The sequence below is a fragment of the Leopardus geoffroyi genome, chromosome B4, assembly GCF_018350155.1.
Source record: "Leopardus geoffroyi isolate Oge1 chromosome B4, O.geoffroyi_Oge1_pat1.0, whole genome shotgun sequence".
NCBI classification, from domain to species: Eukaryota; Metazoa; Chordata; class Mammalia; order Carnivora; family Felidae; genus Leopardus; species Leopardus geoffroyi.
The window spans coordinates 115,471,931-115,492,351 of NC_059341.1; the positions used below are offsets into that span (position 1 = coordinate 115,471,931).

Below are 20,421 nucleotides of genomic sequence, written 5' to 3' on the forward strand. Positions count from 1 at the left end.
GACTCTGATCCCCAAGGAAACAGGCTGGTATAGCCCAGTCCTTACTGGCCCTGCAGAGGAAAAACACCATGTGTCTATCTCAACTGTGATCTGGTTGGATATGATCTAAGCTCTGAACAGTGCCTAAGCGCATTTCAGATGCATAATACCTGTTAGACAATACTAAGCAGGGAGCTTTAGGGAGGGGGGAGGCTGCACCCTAATACTGAGGAACTGACACCGGAAATGAAGATCCAGCATTGTAATTCTGCCTTCCTCTATTCCATCATTTTAGTCAGACAAATTTCCTTTTCTCTTAGCTGTTTCTCAAATAACTACAAAAACTAACTCAATAAATTAGCTAACAAAAAAGTAAGGGGTGGTTATTTATATGATAGAATTCTTCCATTCAAATCATTTGTTGCAAAATTCCTTTTAAAATAAAACCCTTCCCTCACAGTGTGAAAATTCACAGCCCTTCCCAAGCACCCGGCCCTCTCCATTTCTCCTCTAACTACTTGAGGAAAAGAGCAGGAAAGGAGCAGGAGGGCAGACCTCCAATGAAAACTTCCTTGTTAATAATATTCCATGTTTGTTTAAGTGCTTTATAGTTTTAATGCACTCTCAGATCCACTGTGGTCTTTTATGAAATGGTATAAACGATACTATACCTATTTGACAGATGAGAAAAGTGACATATAGTGATTGGTGCAGTAAGACCTGAACCCAAGATCTTTTCAACCAAATGCAATGGTCTGGGACCTGACACGAGTGGTCCCAGGTTCATGCTCACCAGTTTTCTGTGCAGTTTTTTCCTCCCTTCAGTGAGTCAGTTCCAGGCATCCTCCTCCTTCCTCCTCAGTTAATTCTGATTCATGCCTCACCTCATGTAATTACTAAATGGGAAAGATTTGAGTAAACCAACATCCAATCAACTAATATTCACTGAACACAAACTAGAAGCCAGAGCTTTGAATTTTTAAGCAAGGGGAAACTTAATCTTCTCTATCATTCAGAAAGACTATGGTGAGATTAATCACTTTATCAATTTTTAGAACCAATTATCTAAAAATAATATTTGCATATTGGTCAAAATGGAGTCCCTAGCTAGATGTGTTCAGTCCCTCTTTATAAATCCGGAAACACACTTCAAGTGGCTTCTGTAAGAAAGTAAGGCTTGGACAATGTCTCTGCATAGACTTGATAAGATTTCCAAGTGTGCCATGGTAAAAATCTCATTTCTTAAGTCACTCATTCAACATTAGCTTACTGTACAAACTTGCTTGTGCTTGGTTCCGGAGGTAAGAAAGTGATAAAGTTAGATGCAGCAGTCATGAACCTGAAGGAGGTTAGAATCTAGAACAGGAAGACCAGTGCCCTACTCTGGACTCACCAAGGGTCCCCAGGTTCTGAATGGTCAGGCCTCACAACCCTCTGGGCCAAAGGTGGAACCCAGTTACCCGCACCCCATCTGCAGCCACATGGGCCTTCTCTCATTTCTATGAACTCTCCTGGCTCCTTCTCCCACTGGACTCTATATAAGTCCCAGTTTCCTCAGCTTTGAAGTTCACCAGGCTCTTGGTGGCCTTAGCTCCACTTCCTCCTTCAGCCGTGAGCTCCTGACCTGCTGTCCTCAGGAAGCCTTTTCTGACTTGCAGGTCTGGTCATATCTGCCTGTGAAACCCTCTACCACCTTCAACCTAATCACATTTGTAGTTTTACATGTACTTGTGTGATTGTTTGATATTTGACTGTCTGCTCTCAGGTGCTTAAGATCCTGACAGGGCTGGGATTGGTTTTAGATGCCAGTGCCTGGCACACAGTAGGCCCTCTAGGAATGAAAACGGAACAGTCAAGTATGTGTGGAACTAAGTAGCCTGGGCTCTGTGGAGGGGTCAGGGTGGACTGGGTTGGCTTCTTTAACACTGGGCCTCCCAGGTCCTATCTTAACCCTTGAATGACATTCTGAAATGGAAAGATTGTTTGTCCCAAGTCCCCAGAAGACTTTAAAGTCCTGGACAGCAGAAATCCCATTATATTTAGTGCTGTGGCCCCAGTACCTAGCTGCCTGTCACTGAGCATGAAATACACGTGCAAAACACTTCATAAATATTAGTCATTGCCAGTATTAATGAATACATTCTGGAGGGTGGGTCAAAGTGGAAGATGTTATCCACAGCTTCAAAGAAATATTTAAGACTGAATGGAGTCTCACAAGACTACAAACGGGGGCGGGGGGGGGGGGGGGGGTGGCATCTGCGCGGTTCAGTCGGTTGAGCTTCCGGCTCAGATCATGAGCTTCCGGTTGGTGTATTCGAGCAGCAGGCCCTTCACTGGCAGCGTAGAGTCAGCTTGGGGTTCTCTCTGTCTCTCTGTCTCTCTCTCTGCCCCTCTCCAGCTCTCTAAGTAAATAAATAAACTTAAAAAAAAAAATACAAACGACCCCCTCACCAAAGTGGTTTTTTTAAGAAAAAAAAAAAAGGAAATTTGCCTGCCCTCTTTTCTCTGTAAAGCAAACAAAACCCCCAAAGCAACACCCCCCCCCCCAAACGAAAACCTCTCAACCAACGTCTTCCCCTTTCCGGGCCTTCACCTTCGTGTCTCCCCGCACTTCATGAGCGAACTCTGGGCGTCTGTCACTGCGGAGACTGCAATCGCTGCGGTGCAGCCAGGCATTTCCTGACCCGGGTGCAACTTTGTGAGGATGTACGTAGTTGGACCTCCTCTCCTGGAGGTGGCATTTATGGGAGATGGGAAAGTGGTGGTGTTTATAAACAGGCAGGGAGGGGTCTTTGCCTCTTAGCTGACATTTTAGCCGGCCACCTCCATCCAGCGTTTGGAGGCGGCAGCCCCAGCCCGCAGGTACCGCGGGCCACTGGACGCCACGCGGCCGAGGCCCCTCCCCCGCCGCAACGGTCCTGGCACGCAGGCGCGGTGGCGCGCGCGGGGCGGGACGAGCAGGGGGCGGGGCTGCGCGGGCTCACTTAAATACAGAGCCGGTGGGGGCGGTGCGAAGCTGCCGCGGCGCTGCTGCCCGGTTGCCGCGAGTCCTCGCAACTGCCTCCTTGTGGCGTGAGCTTCCAGCCTCGCTGTTCCCCCGGCGGCGGCGGTGGCGGCAGCAGGAGGAGGAGGGAGCGGAGGCGAGCGGGCGGCGGGCTCCATGGAGAGCAGCGGACGCTCGGGCAGAGGCGGCTCTTCCTCTCCGACACCCGGGCAGCAGTGACCGGCGCTTGCGCCCTCCTCCGCGTCGAAGCGGCCGCCGGCTCCGGGACTGACCGGCCTCGCTGTCACTCCCCGCGCCGCCGCCTCGCCTCCCGGCGCCCCTGCGCCCCGACTCGCCCGCGCCCCAACTCCCCGGCGGGGTGGCGGCAGCCGGGCCCCCGCGGCGGCGGCTGGAGCAGCAGCGGCAGCAAGAGCCCGCCTCTATGATGAAGTTCAAGCCCAACCAGACGCGGACCTATGACCGCGAGGGCTTCAAGAAGCGGGCGGCGTGCCTGTGCTTCCGGAGTGAGCAGGAGGACGAGGTGAGGGCGACCAGCACGCTCTGCGCCTCCCGCGGCGGTGCCGGGGCAGGCTGGGGGGTGGGGGCCAGGGCCGGTCGGGGTGGGGGTCTTAGCCCTTCACCTTGCTCGCCCGACCCTTCGTCTGGCCACCAGGCTAGGAGGGATTAGCCCCCTCCTTCTTTCCCTCCCGCCCTTCCTCTCTCCTTCCTTCCTTTCTCTGGGTTGATAGAGGAGACAAAGGGGCTCGCCCAGCCCAGTGTTCTGCCGGGCCATGGTGAGGACCTGAGGCCGAGACGCCTCCTGGCCGGCGGGAAGGTCCCGGGCCGTATAGGTCGCTTCGGGCGGGAGTCACCATTTTAACTAGCGAATTGAGTAAAGCCAGATAAACCTTGAGTGCTAACGGAGGCGGCAGAAATGGCGTGAGTGTTGCAGCCCAAGCCCTTCTGCCTCTGTTACATTTCCCTTCCATGTTACGGCAATTTGCGGTTTCGGATTAAATCTAGGGATGTTTGTGGAATAGCCAGGCAATGCCCGTGCTTTAAAATAAAACCCCATTAGGTCTAGTTTTCTCAATCCCACTCTTAAGTGGACCTTTTAACTCGCAAGCACTTGGCATAATTATATATATATATATATATATATATATATATATATATATATATGTATATATACACATACATATATATATTTAAAGGCCTCTTTTTAAAGTTTTCTGACTGTAGAAAGATGGTTAGTGAAAAATGTGGAATAATGCCTGAGGAAGAAGATGGACTAGAGGTGGGCAGAGTTGCCATTTTCAGACCGTAACCTCTAGCTCTGAGCATATTTATCAAGGCTTCTTAACTTTGCTGTATTTGGCTTGACATCTGGAGACGAGCAGCCTTTCTTTTTCTGAGAGTAAGCAGCCAGTCTTTAATTTACCTTTCTTCATTGGGTTGATAGGCTCTCAAGGTTTTCCTGGAGAACAGTTTTTCCTTGTTTCAGTTCCATTTAATTTAAAATGGTTCACGGTTTTAAATTTACTTAAAGCAAGGTGGCCAAGAAAATATTTTATAAAGCATTGCCACTCCTCTCAGTCGGATAAGCATCTGACTTCGACTCACGGTTGGTGGGTTTGAGCCCCGCATTTGGCTCTGTGCTGACAGCTCAGAGCCTGGAGCCTGCTTCGGATTCTGTGTCTCCCTCTCTCTCTGCCCATCCCCTGCTCATGCTCTGCCCCTCCTCCCCCCCCCCAAACATTAAATTTATTTTAGGGGTGTCTGGGTGGCTTAATTGTCAGACTCTTGGTTTCGGCTCAGGTCATGACCCAACAGTTTATGAGTTCAAGCCCCACATTGGGGTCCGTGATGGCAGTGTGGAGCCTGCTTGGGATTCTCTCTCTCTCTCTCTCTCTCTCTCTCTCTCTCTGCCCCTCCCCTGCCTCTCTCTCAAAAATAAATGGATAAACTTAAAAAAAATTTTTTTTTTCATTTTATAAAGCATTGCCACTCCTAAAATGATTAGACCGGGAAAAAATTAATCTGAATTCTGCTTCCATAACCAACTGTGTCCAATAAAATACCAGGCTAAAACTGGAGACAGGAATTTAATGGCTTCCTTATTGCTAATCCCTGCAGTTAGGATGAATATGACATAGTGTACACTCGGTAGTGTAGTCGTTCTTACTCTATGACCTGAGGCCACTTAGGAGAGCTAGAAACTAGGAGATAGGTTTTTGTGGGGTTGTTTTGTTTTGTTTTTAACATTTACAGAGTAACAGTCAATAAGCATTAAGTGCATCGAGGCCCCGTTAGGAAAAAACAAACTTTGAATATAGAAGCATATAATAGCCCAGAGTGATCAAGATAGGTCAAGGATCTTGTCTAATTTGCTCACTATTGTGTAATCACATTCTTAGTTGAGTGTTTTTACTGTGTGGGACTTGCCTGAAGACCTTTTAAGTTTGCTGCATTTAATCCTCTTTGTGCTGGTCTGTAGGTGAGGAGAGGGTTGCAGGGCCTAAGTACTTTGCCCAAACGACATAATTAGGAAGTGGTAGAGTCGGAATTCAGGATCCAGTCCCTGTTTCTGATGCTGGGCTCTTGGCACAGGGCTCCATGGCAATTGGGTGCACACTATTTGCTGAATGAGAGATTTTGTGAGGCTGAGCTTGGAAGCCTTTCTGGAAGTGATGACTTTGAAGTCTTGCCATAACCTGAACTTGGAATTTAAAAACGGTTCCCAGGGGAAGATATAGGAAATAGGAAATTGAAATGATCTGCATTGTGCGAATGGTAAAGCAAAGCCTGAAGAACACTTCAGAAATTCCTGTAGCAGATAAAGGAGTTATTTCTGTGTTTGGAAAATGTTCCTACTGTAATAAATGCTAAATTCCTAGCCTCGAGTTGAGTCCACAGACTAGTGCCATTAGATAAAATGAAGTAAGGAGGAAGCTCTGGAGCATTTATTAGAGAAATCTGTTATGTAAATAAATCTGGTACCGTGCAGGTTGAGAAACCAAGTCAGTTGGTTAGAGAATACGCTGTGAGGGAAGGCTCTGGAATTCTCGTGGTCTAGGATCTTCATTTTTGTAGTTGTATATAGTTGAGGCTCCTTCTATTATATAATAGTGACAAAGATGAACCTGTTAGCTTTCCTGAACATCTTGCTATTTTGCTGTGAATTTGATTTCACTCTTTGGAAATTACGTTGGTAGCCTTCCAAGGATAAGATACAAAACAGCCTGAATCCACCTCTTTAGCTAATAGATGAGACTTTTTCCCCCCTCCTGGGTTAATAACACCTAGATCCCTGTTGGGAGATTTAAATGTATGCTTTATTTAAGGACGAAATGTTTATAAAGTATAAATTGAAATAAAATAAGAATTGCTGTTTGACCACAAAAAGTTATGCAGTGCTCCAGGATGGCTCTCCTTGTACTGAAGGATTTCTCAGTAGCCCTTAGTTGAGAACAGATTGTTTTAGGGAAGAAACAGCAGTCTATGTTCTCTTGGGGGTGGTTTTATTATTTGCCCATTTTATCTTCCCCACGAGGTAAATAAGCATTAGGATTTGTGTAGTAAGAAATTAGGCAGCAGAGTTAACTTGTCCCAAGATCATGGAAGCTGGCAGATCTTTTTGAGCCCAGGTCCTTTATTTCTAAATCTCCTGTTCATTTGATCCTCTCTCTGGTTCTGTAGGGAACCACCCTTAGTTTTGGTGGTTGGGCTTCCACACAAGCCCACAAATAAGCATCCCATAGAGTAGCTGGGATACTGTGTTTGTACAGTGAAAGAAGACAGTACATTCACAAAAGGTAGCCAGAAATGGATTCTGTTCAACACATTTGCATATAACTGAACAGGGATGCAGAGATGAAAAGTATCAGCTCCTAAGAAACATAGGAGTAAACATAGGAGAAACATTCTGTAGTGTTTGGACAGACAGAAACTGACATAAAGGGAAATCAAGTAGGGGAAGAGTACCATCAGGTACTGACAGCAGGGTTAAGATCACTGGAGCTGGATTTCAGTGAGTGAGAGAGGAAGGACCAAGCATCACAAACGGAGCAAGACTTGGGGCTGTGGACTAGTTGAACTGCAACTTGCGATGGCATTGAACAAATAATGGTTGAAAAAGAGCACCTTAATATATAAGGCTAAGGAGTTGCTAGGCAAGACAGGAACATTTACATTTTAAATGTATTCAAGCTTGAGGATGATCTAGCAGCAATATAAGATAGAGTGCTGAAAAGAGAAATAGAAGTGACTTTGATTCTGGGTGGAATCCAGGCACAGTTGTGAGAAACACTAACAAAACTGTCTTAACTGCCTATTACTCTTCCACTTGGACTTACTGCCCTAATTAGCTTTTAAGCTCCTTGAGCCAGGGACTGCATTCTATCACCTGCCAAATGCCAAATGTGTATTAACTAAAATGTCTGAATTCTACAAAATCATGCACTAAGACTTGGTTGGGAAAAGCGGTCTTAAAACCTGTGGGACTCTAAAACCAGAGCTCTAATAAAAACAATCTTAATAAGAAATGCTAGTACAGTATTTGTACATATGTGTATATGTACTAACATTTGTATACTTGGGGTCAACAGGCAGTCTGCCTTTTCAGATAAACACTCTGGGGCTCATACTTCTGCAGAAGTCCTTTTAGATTTAAGGCTCTGAAGATACTTGCTTCAAGTGGAGACCACTTTCTAATGAAAAATAACTATCTGAAGGCAATCTTTTCTAAATGGAGGGAAATATCATCTATGCCTGCAGCTCTCCTAGACATAAAGGGCTTCTTGGGCCACTTAAGCAGCCACTTCCTTCAAGGGAAGGCATTTTTGTACAATTTGCATCTGTTTTAGGCTCTTGGTATATATCACGAAGGCTTTCTCCAGTGTGTGTAAAAGCTAAGCCCATCATTTCAAAACATTGATGTGCTACAAGAAAATGTCATGATCAGTGCAATTTAGCATTCTTCTATCTACCAGTCCCATAAGGATGGTCCCTGATTTACAATGATTCAACTTGTGATTTTTCAACTTTATGATGGTATAAAAGCAATACGCATTCAAGAGAAAGTACTGAAATTTGGCATTTTGATCTTTTCTTGTCTAGCAATAATCTGAGTTAAACACATTTTCCCAAAATGAGCTGTTATTTCTGACCCTCCTATACAACTGTGCCTCAGTAGTCCAAAAAGTAGGACTATTAACTTGTTTAATAGTAGCAGTAGGTAGCTGGTTAATGGATACAGTAACCACTGCCGTAATTTAAGATCTTTTAAAATGTCTGTGTGCATACTGGGTGTTCCTAATAATATACTGCTTGCTGGCCTAATTTTGATTTAGAGCCCCTAATACAGTTAACTGTGGTAAAGTAGTTTTAAACCATTCATGCATCCTGGTTCGTGATAGCATGTGAAGAAAGAACAAAAACCCCAATACAGCTTCTAAATAGCTACAGTTTAAAATTCTTCATTCCTAATTTAGGGATCACTTGAGGGGTTTTCCGGATAGCCTTTTTTTTTTTTTTTTTTTTTTCCTTGGGAAGGAAATAGTCATTTGTAGTAACTAGTTGTTCCCAGAAGCAAGCTGTGACCAAGAACAGTTATAAGAGTGAAAGCTGAAACACAAATGGCGTTTGGGGGCCACTTGGTGTATAGAGCTAAGAATTTCATTTACCTCCATGCTCAAATCTTGAACAGCATTTTTTTAGTTTACAAGCTCTTACACACCTCCAGTGAGGAGGACTTACTAGGTGATAGTAGGGTTTTGAATCTATACTGTAGATTATTCCAATTCATAGACAAACTGTTGTCTAGTAAGACTCAGGGCTGGTTCCAAGTAGACCATTATCACTACACTACTGCTACTTAAAGTGAGAAGTACTTATATAACAAATGCTTAAAACATTAGGAATCGAAGAAAAAGACAAGTGTGGGAAATGGCTTCTTAACAATGACAGGTGAATGGTGTTTTATGTTGAATGTTGGATACACATGGAAGGAAGGTTGAGGTCAGATAGTATAGTAGCCGGAATGCTTATATGAAGGTGGGCAACAGCACTGCCTTTGAGGTTGACTGTGATTCAAGTCTAATTCTGCAGCCTGGTGGATTGACTAACCTTTTTATAAATCTTTCCTTTGGACTCAGCTCTGGCCTATCTGGAAAGTTGAATTCCTGCTTTCCTCTGCATCACCTTGTCACTAATGTGGCAGACTGTCATCTTGTTGAATACACAAAATGTAACATACCTACAAAGGTAGTTGAAAAGGAATTTAAAAACCTATGAACAACCAGGTCTGGATTTGTCAGCTATTGGTGTATCCCCTTACTAAGATTTTATAACGTAAATAATGTTTTTAAAGCATTACCAAGCATGCTAAAGTACAGATCTAGTAGATTGGGGATGTTGTAGAAATGTTTAGATGGCTTCCCCCCCCTCCCCCCCGAGGATATGGAATAATAATGATTTGTGATACAGTTCTTTACAGTTCTTCTAACATGTAGTAGGGATTTTAATGGTCTTTGCTTATGCTATTCAAATTCATTTCTTCTACCCTGCTAGGTAATCACCACCACTCCCCACTCCATAAACAAACAACAAACATAATGTGGCCTTGACCTCACTTGAACTTCGAATGAAGTACTCTAGATGAGTAGGCAAATTCATAATGAAACCTACTGGTTTTCAAATCTGTTTCATTACCAAAGGCTCATTATCAAATGTTTTAAACTAGTAGTTTAGATGCTGATCATTCTATACCACAGGTATTAATTACTCATTTATTTTGGAAAGATACATTTGAAGTTAATGGTTTGATCAAATTTAATCATTTTGGAATGTCAGGGGATTCTTGCACGATAAGGTCTCAGTTTCTGCTAAATCGTTTGTCCAAAACCATACAGATCTGTTTTCATGAGGCTTTAGAAAAAGTAATTTATGAAGGGAACTGTGGAAGCATGTAGGTATTTCCTGTCACTGACTTTTGGAAGACAAGTTCAGTCATATGTGAATTATGTCCTGTAGGCTGCAGATTAAAGATTTGATTTCAATTAGAACCATAAGTGTTCATGAAAGCAGGCACAGACTATACTAATGGGTATTCAACATTATTAACCTTATATAATTTATCTCTTAAATACTATCTTGGGACAGATGGGAATTATCATTGACCTAGATATATGACACTGAATTTCATTTTTTCAGGACTCCAACATTATGAATATTGATGGTTTTGAAATTCCTTGTTTACTAAATAAATAAGAATGTAGTTTTCCAGTTAGCAAGCCCCTGCAGTGTCATGTCCCATTATGAAGGTAATCAAGGAAGTTGGAATTGGGTAGTTAAGAATTTCATCCAACCTACTCGGCAATGAAAAAGAATGAAATCTTGCCATTTGCAACGACATGGATGGAACTATGCTAAGTGAAATAAGTCAGAGAAAAACAGATACATGTTCTCACTCATATGTGGAATTTGAGAAACTTAACAGAGGAAAGAAAAGGAAAGGAAAAAAAAGTTACAAACTGAGGGAGTCAAACCATAAGAAACTCTTAAATACAGAGAACAAACAGGGTTGATGGGGGGATGGGGAGAGGGAGAATGGGTGAGGGGCATTGAGGAGGGCACTTGTTGGGATGAGCACCGGTTGTTGTATGTAAGTAATGAATCATGGGAATCTACTCTCGAAGTCAAGAGCACACTATATACGCTGTATGTTAGCTAACTTGACAAGAAATTATATTTAAAAAAAAAATAATAAGAATTTCACCCAGGCAATAAAAACTAGATTGTCCGTAACCCACACCTAGTGACCAGGAAAAGAAGCCTCCAACTCTGCAGTTAGAAACAGTAGTTACAGTTTACTTTTCCCTTGATGCAAGACATATGCTTTTATACCTTAAGCATTTTTTATTTTAACTTAAAAACTTATACTTGCCAATCTCAATATATAGGCCAAAGCCTTGGAATACCATAGATATTTGGTAAGCTTCCTTTTTGAGTAAAACAAAAGGTGAAATCTGATTCGCAGTCTCACTTTGTTTAAAGAATTTTAATTGAACTTTGAAGACTTGCAGGCTCTTTCTGGATTTTTAAATTTCCTTTTTACAGTAGTCTCATCCATATTTAATTTGATAGCAGTTTTTAATAATAACCTACCTTTAATCTTTGCAAAGTCTTTTTTGATAATTCCTTTTTGCCCTCATTTCATCACTAATTCTCAATAATTATAAAACTAATGCAACTAGCAAAATTTGGGGGAAAAGCCGTTCTTGGTAAGCTCATGCAATTCAATTAGTAGGAAAGCAGAAGAGCTAGTAATGGCCAACATCGAGTGCTTAGGCCAGGATATAAGGTATTTAAGTGTCATAAACACTCAGTAATTCTACAAGGATAGGTGCTTGGAGGAAACTGGGGTACTGAATGGTAGATTATCAGCCCATCATTGGGTGCATCAAGGAATGAAATACATCTTGGGTATGATCTGTACAGTTGCAAAACATCTTTGAGTTTAAACCAGTATTTGTAATTCTTGCTAGATTTGTTTATTCTGGCTCTTTAGTTTCTAATTTTGATATGTAAGCCCTGTTTGCTAATACTTTAAGTTTAAAGCTGTTTTATGTTTCATTTGACCAAAATTGCTATATTTGGACTTGGTGATACCCTCACAGTCAGCCATTCATATTTTAGCTAAGGCTTTATCAGCTGTTGTTAATTTACAGTGCTTTCTCTGGATTTGCATTGTTTCGCCAGTTATTCGTTTGAAGGAATGAAGCTGGCAGAAGCAATGGAGTCCTATCCAGGTAAAGGATGAGAGAAACAACACTCAGACCCCTTGAGCATTAATTGATCACTGCTCTGCGATGATGGTGTGTCCATAGGCAAAAGTGTGCTGCTTTGTTTTCAGATTGAGGGGATAGGTGCCTGAATAGACATTCCCTTATCTTCCAACTCAGTGTGTTCAAGGCTGGGGGAAAGGTGGGAGTTGCTGAACTCCAGGAGTTACTGTCATCCTGGAACTTTTCAGTTGGGGAAGGCTGAGTTTCTGGCAGCCTCCTCAGGTGGGAGGTGAATCCTTGTGCTGGCTATGAACTCTCAAGTGCCAGCAGTTCCTGCGGCAGTAGAGTGGGAGCTGGGCAGATAGGACCACCGGCGTGTCAGAAGACCAGTACACATCAGGGATCATACTTTGCTCTGAATTGATTGATTTATCTGGAAAGAATGTTCTGTGTTTACTTAGAGATAATATACTAAGGGAATTTTGTAACCAGTTTTTGTTCAAGTTGGTTAAGACACCTGTTACTTCATATAAACATCCTTTGCTTATTTATCATAGTAGCCAAGCCTTTGTTGCTGTTTTAAGTTGGGTGCATTTCAACCTAACCTAGCCCACAAATTTTCATGTAGAAGATGGGTATATAATACTTGTTTCAGGTACTGTTTAAGTAGTGAACCTCTAGGATACTCTGTGGTAATGTTTGTTTTTTAAAAAGCATTTGCAAATTTAAAGGTTAATGCTATTCTCGATTGGGGTCTGCAGACTTTTCTTATAAAGGGCCAGATAGTATTTTAGGCTTTGTGGACCATGCCGCCTCTGTCACAGCTACCTAACTCTGCTGTTACAGCATCAAAGCAGCCATAGGCAACATGTGAAAAATGAATGAGTGTGGCTGGATTCTCATAAAATTTTATCTATGAACAGTAGAATTTGAATTTCATATAATTAAAAACATAAAAACCATTTTTAGCTCACAGACTGTAGCTTGCCGTCTCTCCTGGATCATAAATTATAGCTGCCTGATATCAAAAGAAGTGACTCTTACCCATTTATAGAAGTTTGGAATATGAAGGGTACTTCTTCCCACCTAATCATAAGTGTAAAAATAACAAGAACTCTCTATCTACCAAGCATTGACTTAATGAATTCCCCTATTCCTTTTTCACAGTATCTGTTATCTTTTAAGTATCCTTACTCTTTATAGGTGAGAACAGGGTGACCTGCCTAGGGTCACATATCCTTAAATTTGGAGCGGAAGAATAAGATTCTGTAACTTACGAATAGCAGATATGACCACAAACCTAAGTGCACGCAGTTCTGGGGCTAGTAAACCCAAGTATCCACTTTTATCTTTCATTGGTGTCCATGATTTAGGGAATTTTACTAACTGAATCTGGTAGTTGAAGTGATTTCATTAGGTTCAGAATGATTTCGTGGTGTGATTACATTATTGTTGAATTCTGAATTCCAAGAGTGTTTACAAAGGCTGTCAACTGCGCTTTCTTGTGGTATAATGTGTACACCTTCTAATTTTAATGAAATTACAAATGGGCTAATCAGGAAGGGCTTTCCAGCCTTGTAAAGGGTTGAGAATGTTACGTCCGTAGTGCTTCGCAGGCTGTGGGGCCTACACTCGCGGTTGGTCTTGCAGGTGCTGTTGGTGAGCAGCAGTCGGTACCCAGACCAATGGATTGTCCCGGGAGGAGGAATGGAGCCAGAGGAGGAACCTGGTGGTGCTGCCGTCAGGGAAGTTTATGAAGAGGTGAGACGAGTAGTAGCAGCTTATTTGCTCTCCTTTCACACACACCGTATTTTGAGATTTTACGGTGTGTTCCCTGTGGCACTTTGGCTACGTGCGCTGAGAAGAAGGCAAGGCAGGTCACGTGAGTGCTCTTTTTGTTGTCTGACTGAAGATTTTTAAGCGGGTGACCATAGCTAGCATTTTGTTAAGCAGGTATTTGTTAAGCCTGGTAGAAGAGAGCTAAAAATGAATGTAGAAGTCCCCCAGAATTGTGTAACATGCAATTGTATAACAGGCAATAAGCCTGATCAGTGATCGATGTAGAACAGGATGGCCCTGTCTCAGAGCAAGGTTAACAAATATTACACTGCAATGCACTGCAAGAATGCTCAGAGACATTAATCGTGTGCTGTAATTTTTTCAAATGAGTAAGAAGCAAATTGCTTTTATTCTACTCGTTTCGTCTTAAAGTTCAGTAAAAAGTGGCACGCACGCACATGCACAAAAGCGCACACGGCCTGCTTGTCTTCTTATAGTTGATGTTAGAACTTGCTTTCTACTCAGAGACAAAACAGCATATTAAGTGCCATAAGAGTTACTGAACAGCAGTGAGGGTGTATATGGGAAGCAAATGCTAATGCTCCCGTTGGGTCTTGGTGTGTAGCTGGAGAGGTTTCAGAGATATGGGTCTCGAAGGATGAGCAGCTTTCTGAGGGAAGAGTGCGTCCCTAGATAGAAGCGGCAGCGGGCCCTGATGCAGTGTGGATCGGCATGGGCTCACACTGCAGTTCCCGTCAGTCTGTTACCTGTCCCAGTCCCGGTAAAGTAATGAGGACTGCAGTAGGAGAGTAACCTATAGGAAGAATTGTACCTCCTAAGCCATGTGAAAAAAGCAAGCAAGAAAGTCCTTTAAGTAAGAAGGGGATTGATCAGTTGGCTCAGAAAAAAAGTCTGTTTTCATTCGTGAAGCTTGTCCCAGATTGGTAGAAAGTCTAATTTTTGGTCAATCCCTGTCATTTCTTACAAAATAAATGACAACAAATCTGATCAGTCTGAACTTGTATATGGAATAAATTAAACCATGTTGTATAGCAAACCATAGGTCATGAATCTTGGCATAGCCAAAAAACCTTCACAGAGGCAGGGTTGGTATGGAAGGGCCTATTGTGTTTAGATCCTTGAGTTGAAATAGCTAGAAAATAACGTTCGTGTAACCTTTCTTATGAAAGCTAACAGTTTTACATTGCATCTTTTTTATAATAGGCTGGAGTCAAAGGAAAATTAGGCAGACTCCTGGGCATATTTGAGGTGAGTTACAAAAGTAATCCTTGCTGATAACAGAATTAATGATTCTTTCCTAACTGGCCAGATAATCTGGCAGCAGCTCAAGTTAGACATTCCTTTTATCAGTAAGCAAGTAAGTTATAAGGATTAGGGGGAAGGGAAGTAAAAGTTACCTAACTTTCATGTGCCATCAGTTTTATGCAGCATTACAATTACTTTTATATATGACAATACAGTGGAGCTGATAAAGACAGATCTCTTGGTTCACTGTATATTGTTTAGGTATAAACTTTTTAGGAGGTACAGTGTCCTCAGTATCACCGAAGGACTTAGGTCTCTTGTGGATACTGTCTGGAAATGTACCCTGTGCCTTTAGTGCATAACATGTAGATGATACACAAATAATGACTTAATCCTTAGAGGACTGTATGAAGGTAAAAAACTCAAGATACAAAGAATAGATGCTAACAGCATAGAATTCTCCTATATAATCTATTATTACTGAAGGCAGAATGGAATTTGTGGAAGGAATTTGGAATTGGCAGGTATTCTGTGAAAGGTAAGGAGAAATGTAGTCAGGTCATGAGACCCAAACTATTCTCAAATATTTTCTTCCAAGAGTCAGACATAGATACATGGTATACCTGTATACCTGACACATCGTGACATATTTTTTCAAGATAATATTTAAGGGTTCGTTCAGTCCTTCTGGTAGAACCATATAAATTTGATTTTTAAGGCTTTTTACAGAATTCAGAAATTCAGATTGTGGAGCACTTGGTAGAATTGATGACTCCCAGAATACAATGTTAGTAGTGAAGTTCTTAACATTCAGACTTTCCCAGAATTCAGCACTTGCCTTACCCAATTGAACAGCACCATCTCCTGGTTGAAATGAAAAATACATTGAAGGTTTTCTGTAATTCAGAATAGCCATGGTACAAATAGCACATTGCCAATATGCTGGTAAGATTTTTGAAGAAAACGTCTCACGTTATAAATAAAGCTTATAGAACATAGAAAGATAATAGTATTAACTGCTTTACAAGTGATATTTACATTTCATAGAATCTGAACAGAAAATAGTAACCAACGTACCTTTCTCCTTAGAAGATATAAGGGAAAATTAGAATTGTCCTGCCTATTCACTCTGGTGATTTCAATGAATTTTTGAACATAGAATAATAAATGTATTTATTTTCCAGATACAGAGATAAGACAATGGGTTCTTAATAATAATGACTAGTAATTTTTTGTTAACGTTTTTCTTTATTTTTGACAGAGAGAGAGAAACAGAGCATGAATGGGGGAGGGTCAGAGAGAGAGGGAGACACAGAATCTGAAACAGGCTCCAGGCTCTGAGCTGTCAGCACAGAGCCCAACACGGGGCTCAAATTCACGGACCAAGAGATCACGACCTGAGCCAAAGTCGGACGCTTAACCGACTGAGCCACACGGGCGCCCCGACTAGTAATGTTTTATGTGAGAGATGCCTCTCATTTTTTGCTGTTCCTATTCCTTCCCAAAGACCTAATACGCTATTTGAATTGAGTGTATTACTCAGGGTGTCTGTGGTGGAAAAAATCGGGGCAGTTATCAGGCAACCTGGCTGCCTGTCAGTAGAGCACATGACTCTTGATCTCAGGGCCATGAGTTCAAGCCCCACGTAGGATGTAGAAAGTTTACTTTAAAAAAAGGGGGGGAGGGTACCTGTGTGGTTCAGTTGATTAAGGTCTGACTCTTGATTTGAGCTCAGGTCATGATCTTGCAGTTTGTAAAATGGAGCCCGCATCAGCCTCTGCACTGACAGCCAGGAGCCTGCTTGGGATTCTCTCTCCCTCTATCTCTGCCCCTCCTGGCTCTCCCCCCTCAAAATAAATAAACATTAAAAAAGGAAATTAAAAAACTCAGGCAACAATCTGAAGTCCTAGACTATAGTAAACGAGGCTAACTTAAATCGAGATGAAAGTAGTGAGCCCCTTCATTTTAAGACCAACTCATGTTTCATTTTCACAAGGTGGCAGTTTTAATATGGGTAAAAAATTGAGTTTCAGCATATAGGACTAAAACATTCCAGAAATGACTAGCCCATTCTCAACCCTGGTTGTGCATAGTTCACCTGGCAGCTTTTAAACTGCCAATACTTAATTGAATTAGTCTCTTAAAAAACACATACATTGAAATCAAAGGTGCTAAATGTTTCCTGTGGGGAGCTACTTTCAGCATTTTAAATGTTTTGTGTTACAGAAAACTCCCTTCTGTACTGGGTGAGACAACCGTGTATGCTTGACTATGTGCTAGTCAGCAGTATGCCACAACTGAATTTTTCTCCTCGGAAATGTGTAATGGCTAGTTCCTGTAGATTAAAATGCTTTTCTTTTTATATTCAAGCAGAACCAAGACCGAAAGCACAGAACGTATGTGTATGTTCTTACTGTCACTGAAATATTAGAAGATTGGGAAGATTCTGTTAATATAGGTAAGTTCCCTTTCCTTTTGCCATCCAGAGTCTTAATTCTGCTACTACGCGCTTGTAGAGTTTTCGTCTTAAATTATTTTGGGTTACCTTTTTTAATAAGATCAGTATGTCCACATTTGAATTACATCAGAATTCTTCCCCCAACATATTATTTATTGTCTAAGCCATTCCAAAAAACAATAAAGCTGTTATTTGTAGGAGGGGAGTGAGGGGCATTGTCAAAGGATGTGGCTTATTAGTTTTTTTTAAGTGACTTTACTATATACTGACCAATGTCATACTGTTTTCTAGGAAGGAAGAGAGAATGGTTCAAAGTAGAAGATGCCATCAAAGTTCTCCAGTGTCATAAGCCTGTACATGCAGAGTATCTGGAAAAACTAAAGCTGGGTTGTTCTCCAACCAATGGAAATTCCACGGTCCCTTCCCTTCCAGATAACAACACCTTGTTTGTGACTGCTGCACAGACCTCTGGGTTGCCATCCAGTGTAAGATAGAATGGGAAGGGCCTCCCATGTGCAGTCTCACGGGGAGAGGTCTGTATTTTCCTTGGCAAACATCTGAATGACGCCTGCAAACTGTCTGAATTTGCCATGCAGGATTTTCAAACAATTTGCATGTTTTTCAGATGTTTTCAAATCTTCTTTTAAAAAAAAAAAAGTGTAAAATATTTTAATAAGCCAAAGCCATGTGTAATTTTTTTTAGATGCCTTAACTATGCCCCCGGCCCCACCCCACCCCCCATTTTAGTTGTCATTTTTTCACAGCATTTTGTTCAGTTTTTTTGTCCATTTGATGTCAGTCTGTGGTTTTTGCCAGATCACCTTACTTGTAGGTATATTTTCCCTCTAAGTTATTTTCTCATTCACAGCATTAGGTATTCAACAAATTCTGTTGTGGAGATTTATGAAAATAATTCTTGATATTAAATGAATCTACTGGTCCGTAAACTTGTTTCATAGGATCACAGTTTTAATTCATAAATTCCAAACTTGGACTTTATGGTTCAATAACTGTTTTAACAAAGGACTTAATTTACTATTTTCAGAAATTTAACTCATTTGTCTGTTTTCACAACTGGTATTATGTCACTAGCTACCCGATATGGCCAATTCCTGCCCCCCCCCCCCCGCCCCGCCCCATAACTCAATAGTCCTTTAACACAAAGTTTAACTATATAGAGTGGTTTTTAGAGAGGTGTTGTAAGAAAAATGCACGCAGTAAATACATCTTATCATGAAAAACTGTGTTCATGGAACTTGAGTTAGCATGCTAGGTTGCCAATTCCTTTTATCTATAATCTCTTTACACAGAATACTTGATTGAGAACCAGAATACCCTTGATGTAAATTCCTTTTAAAGATATATTTCCAGTTTTTGAACTTACTGACCCCTCTTCAGTTAAACTTGCTGGTACTACTAACCACAGGATTAGAGTCTAACCTCAAATGCTGATCAGTGGTGACTGCATCACAATTGAGTAAAATGGCCTTCTTACTGTTCAGCTGTTACACACTTAGATATTAGGACACCTCAGAATGTCTCATCTTTTATAGATTGCCAATAGGTACTGTTTATCCTGTAACTAACTTTTGGAGCACTGGAACATACCCGAGCTAAGAATTTCATCTTAACACCTGTCTTTATACTCACTTACCATCAAGAATCCCATTGAAAAACACATAAGGTACCCTGTCTGAAACTCCTGTACTCGCCGACCGCCAAGTCACAAATGAGATGGGAGGAAAACAAACTTTGAATAAGACATGGGGTTCGGGGGCGAGTGAAAGATATTTCTCTATGTAGACGTTAGCCTTGTAAATATTGTAACTGGTGAGTATAGAGTAGAAAGTATGGTTGTACATTTGTTCCACAAATTAACCTTTATAATTGCTGCTAAATAGTGCTGTTACACTTAAGAAAAATCAGTGCCATTGTTCCGAAAAAGATCTTGTGCCATAAATGCAGCTGAACTAAATATAAGCATTAGTTCACAAATTAATGCTGTCAGAGGAATGAGCAAAGTAGAAAAACTTTTAACCAATGACATTTCATTTGAAATTATGTAGTGTGATCAAACATGATCATCCAGAGTTTTTATATTTTTCTTTGTACAGAGGTTATCCATTCTGGGTGTTTTTAAAAGAAACATTTTAAATCCACAGATTGACACTTTCTATCACTCTTCAATGGACTAGGATTTTTTTTCAGTAATCTGAAATTTCTTTAAATTACGTACCTTAACACAGCAGAGAAACTGGATTTTGTATATAAAACTGTCCACCTGAAATGCTGTCACAAGTACTGGGGGAGGGAGGTTTCTTGTACATGATATTCTTAGAGGTAATAATGCATGAACTTATTTTATAAACTCTTGGACTATGTATTTGACATGTAAAATATGTACAGTATTAATGTCTGCCACCTCTTAAAAGTGAGCCTATAAATATTGTTGTATAATTTTCTTTGGTCAAAAGCATTTGGACTAAGTAGTGCCACTCGGGTCAGGATTTTCTTCAGTGCCATTTAGCAAACCAACTGTCTTTAGTCTATGCAACTAGCAAAAATTGGTATGACACAACAGAATACAGTTGTTACACTTCGAATTTCACATGAGGGATTCTTTACTATTCTTCTGGAACCCAGTCTAGCAAAACTAGAGGAAAGGCCCTAAGATTTCTGTTAAGAGAAAAAGCCTACATTTTCAGGCTCAACAGTTGAATCTACTACACATAACAAATAGTGTCTACTATCTCAACCCTCCAAAGTTTACACTGTTGGGAATCATTTGTGCTTTCTGTGGGGTAGTTGGATAAAATTGGCAGCTAAATTTTTCAGTCCCATGTGCCTCCTAAATAAAAGAAATAGCTAGGTTACAAGTTGACTTGCAGACACAAAGTAGCAACTATCCTGAATAATTGTTGTTGGGGAGTTTTGTGTGTGTGGCTTTTTTTTTTTTTAAATAAACAGGTGAAATATTCCAAACGGGCACATGCCATTCAATTTTCTGTCAATCACAGTTGTATAAAGTAGCAAAACTGAAGGGGTGGGGGGCGTGGAGATGACTGTTGTATACACTCTAAATTGCCTTGCATGGTCTCACTTGAGATAATTGGTGTAAGAATCTTGACTTTTTTTATATTTGGAAACCAAATAAAAATGGAAATAAATTA

The 20,421-nt window shown here is 41.2% G+C and overlaps 1 protein-coding gene across 2 annotated transcripts; it reads left to right on the forward strand.

Moving 5' to 3' along the window:
- Positions 1-3,393: 3,393 nt before the first annotated feature.
- NUDT4 (nudix hydrolase 4) lies at positions 3,394-20,421 on the forward strand. Of its 2 annotated transcripts, none has more exons than XM_045463570.1 (5): positions 3,394-3,503; positions 13,399-13,509; positions 14,752-14,796; positions 17,164-17,251; positions 17,543-20,421. In XM_045463570.1, exons 1-5 carry the CDS (start codon positions 3,405-3,407, stop codon positions 17,743-17,745), a joined length of 546 nt encoding a protein of 181 aa, XP_045319526.1. In that variant the 5' UTR covers positions 3,394-3,404; the 3' UTR covers positions 17,746-20,421. The 2 variants fall into 2 exon arrangements, with proteins under 2 accessions (XP_045319526.1, XP_045319527.1); XM_045463571.1 differs by having other exon boundaries at positions 17,167-17,251.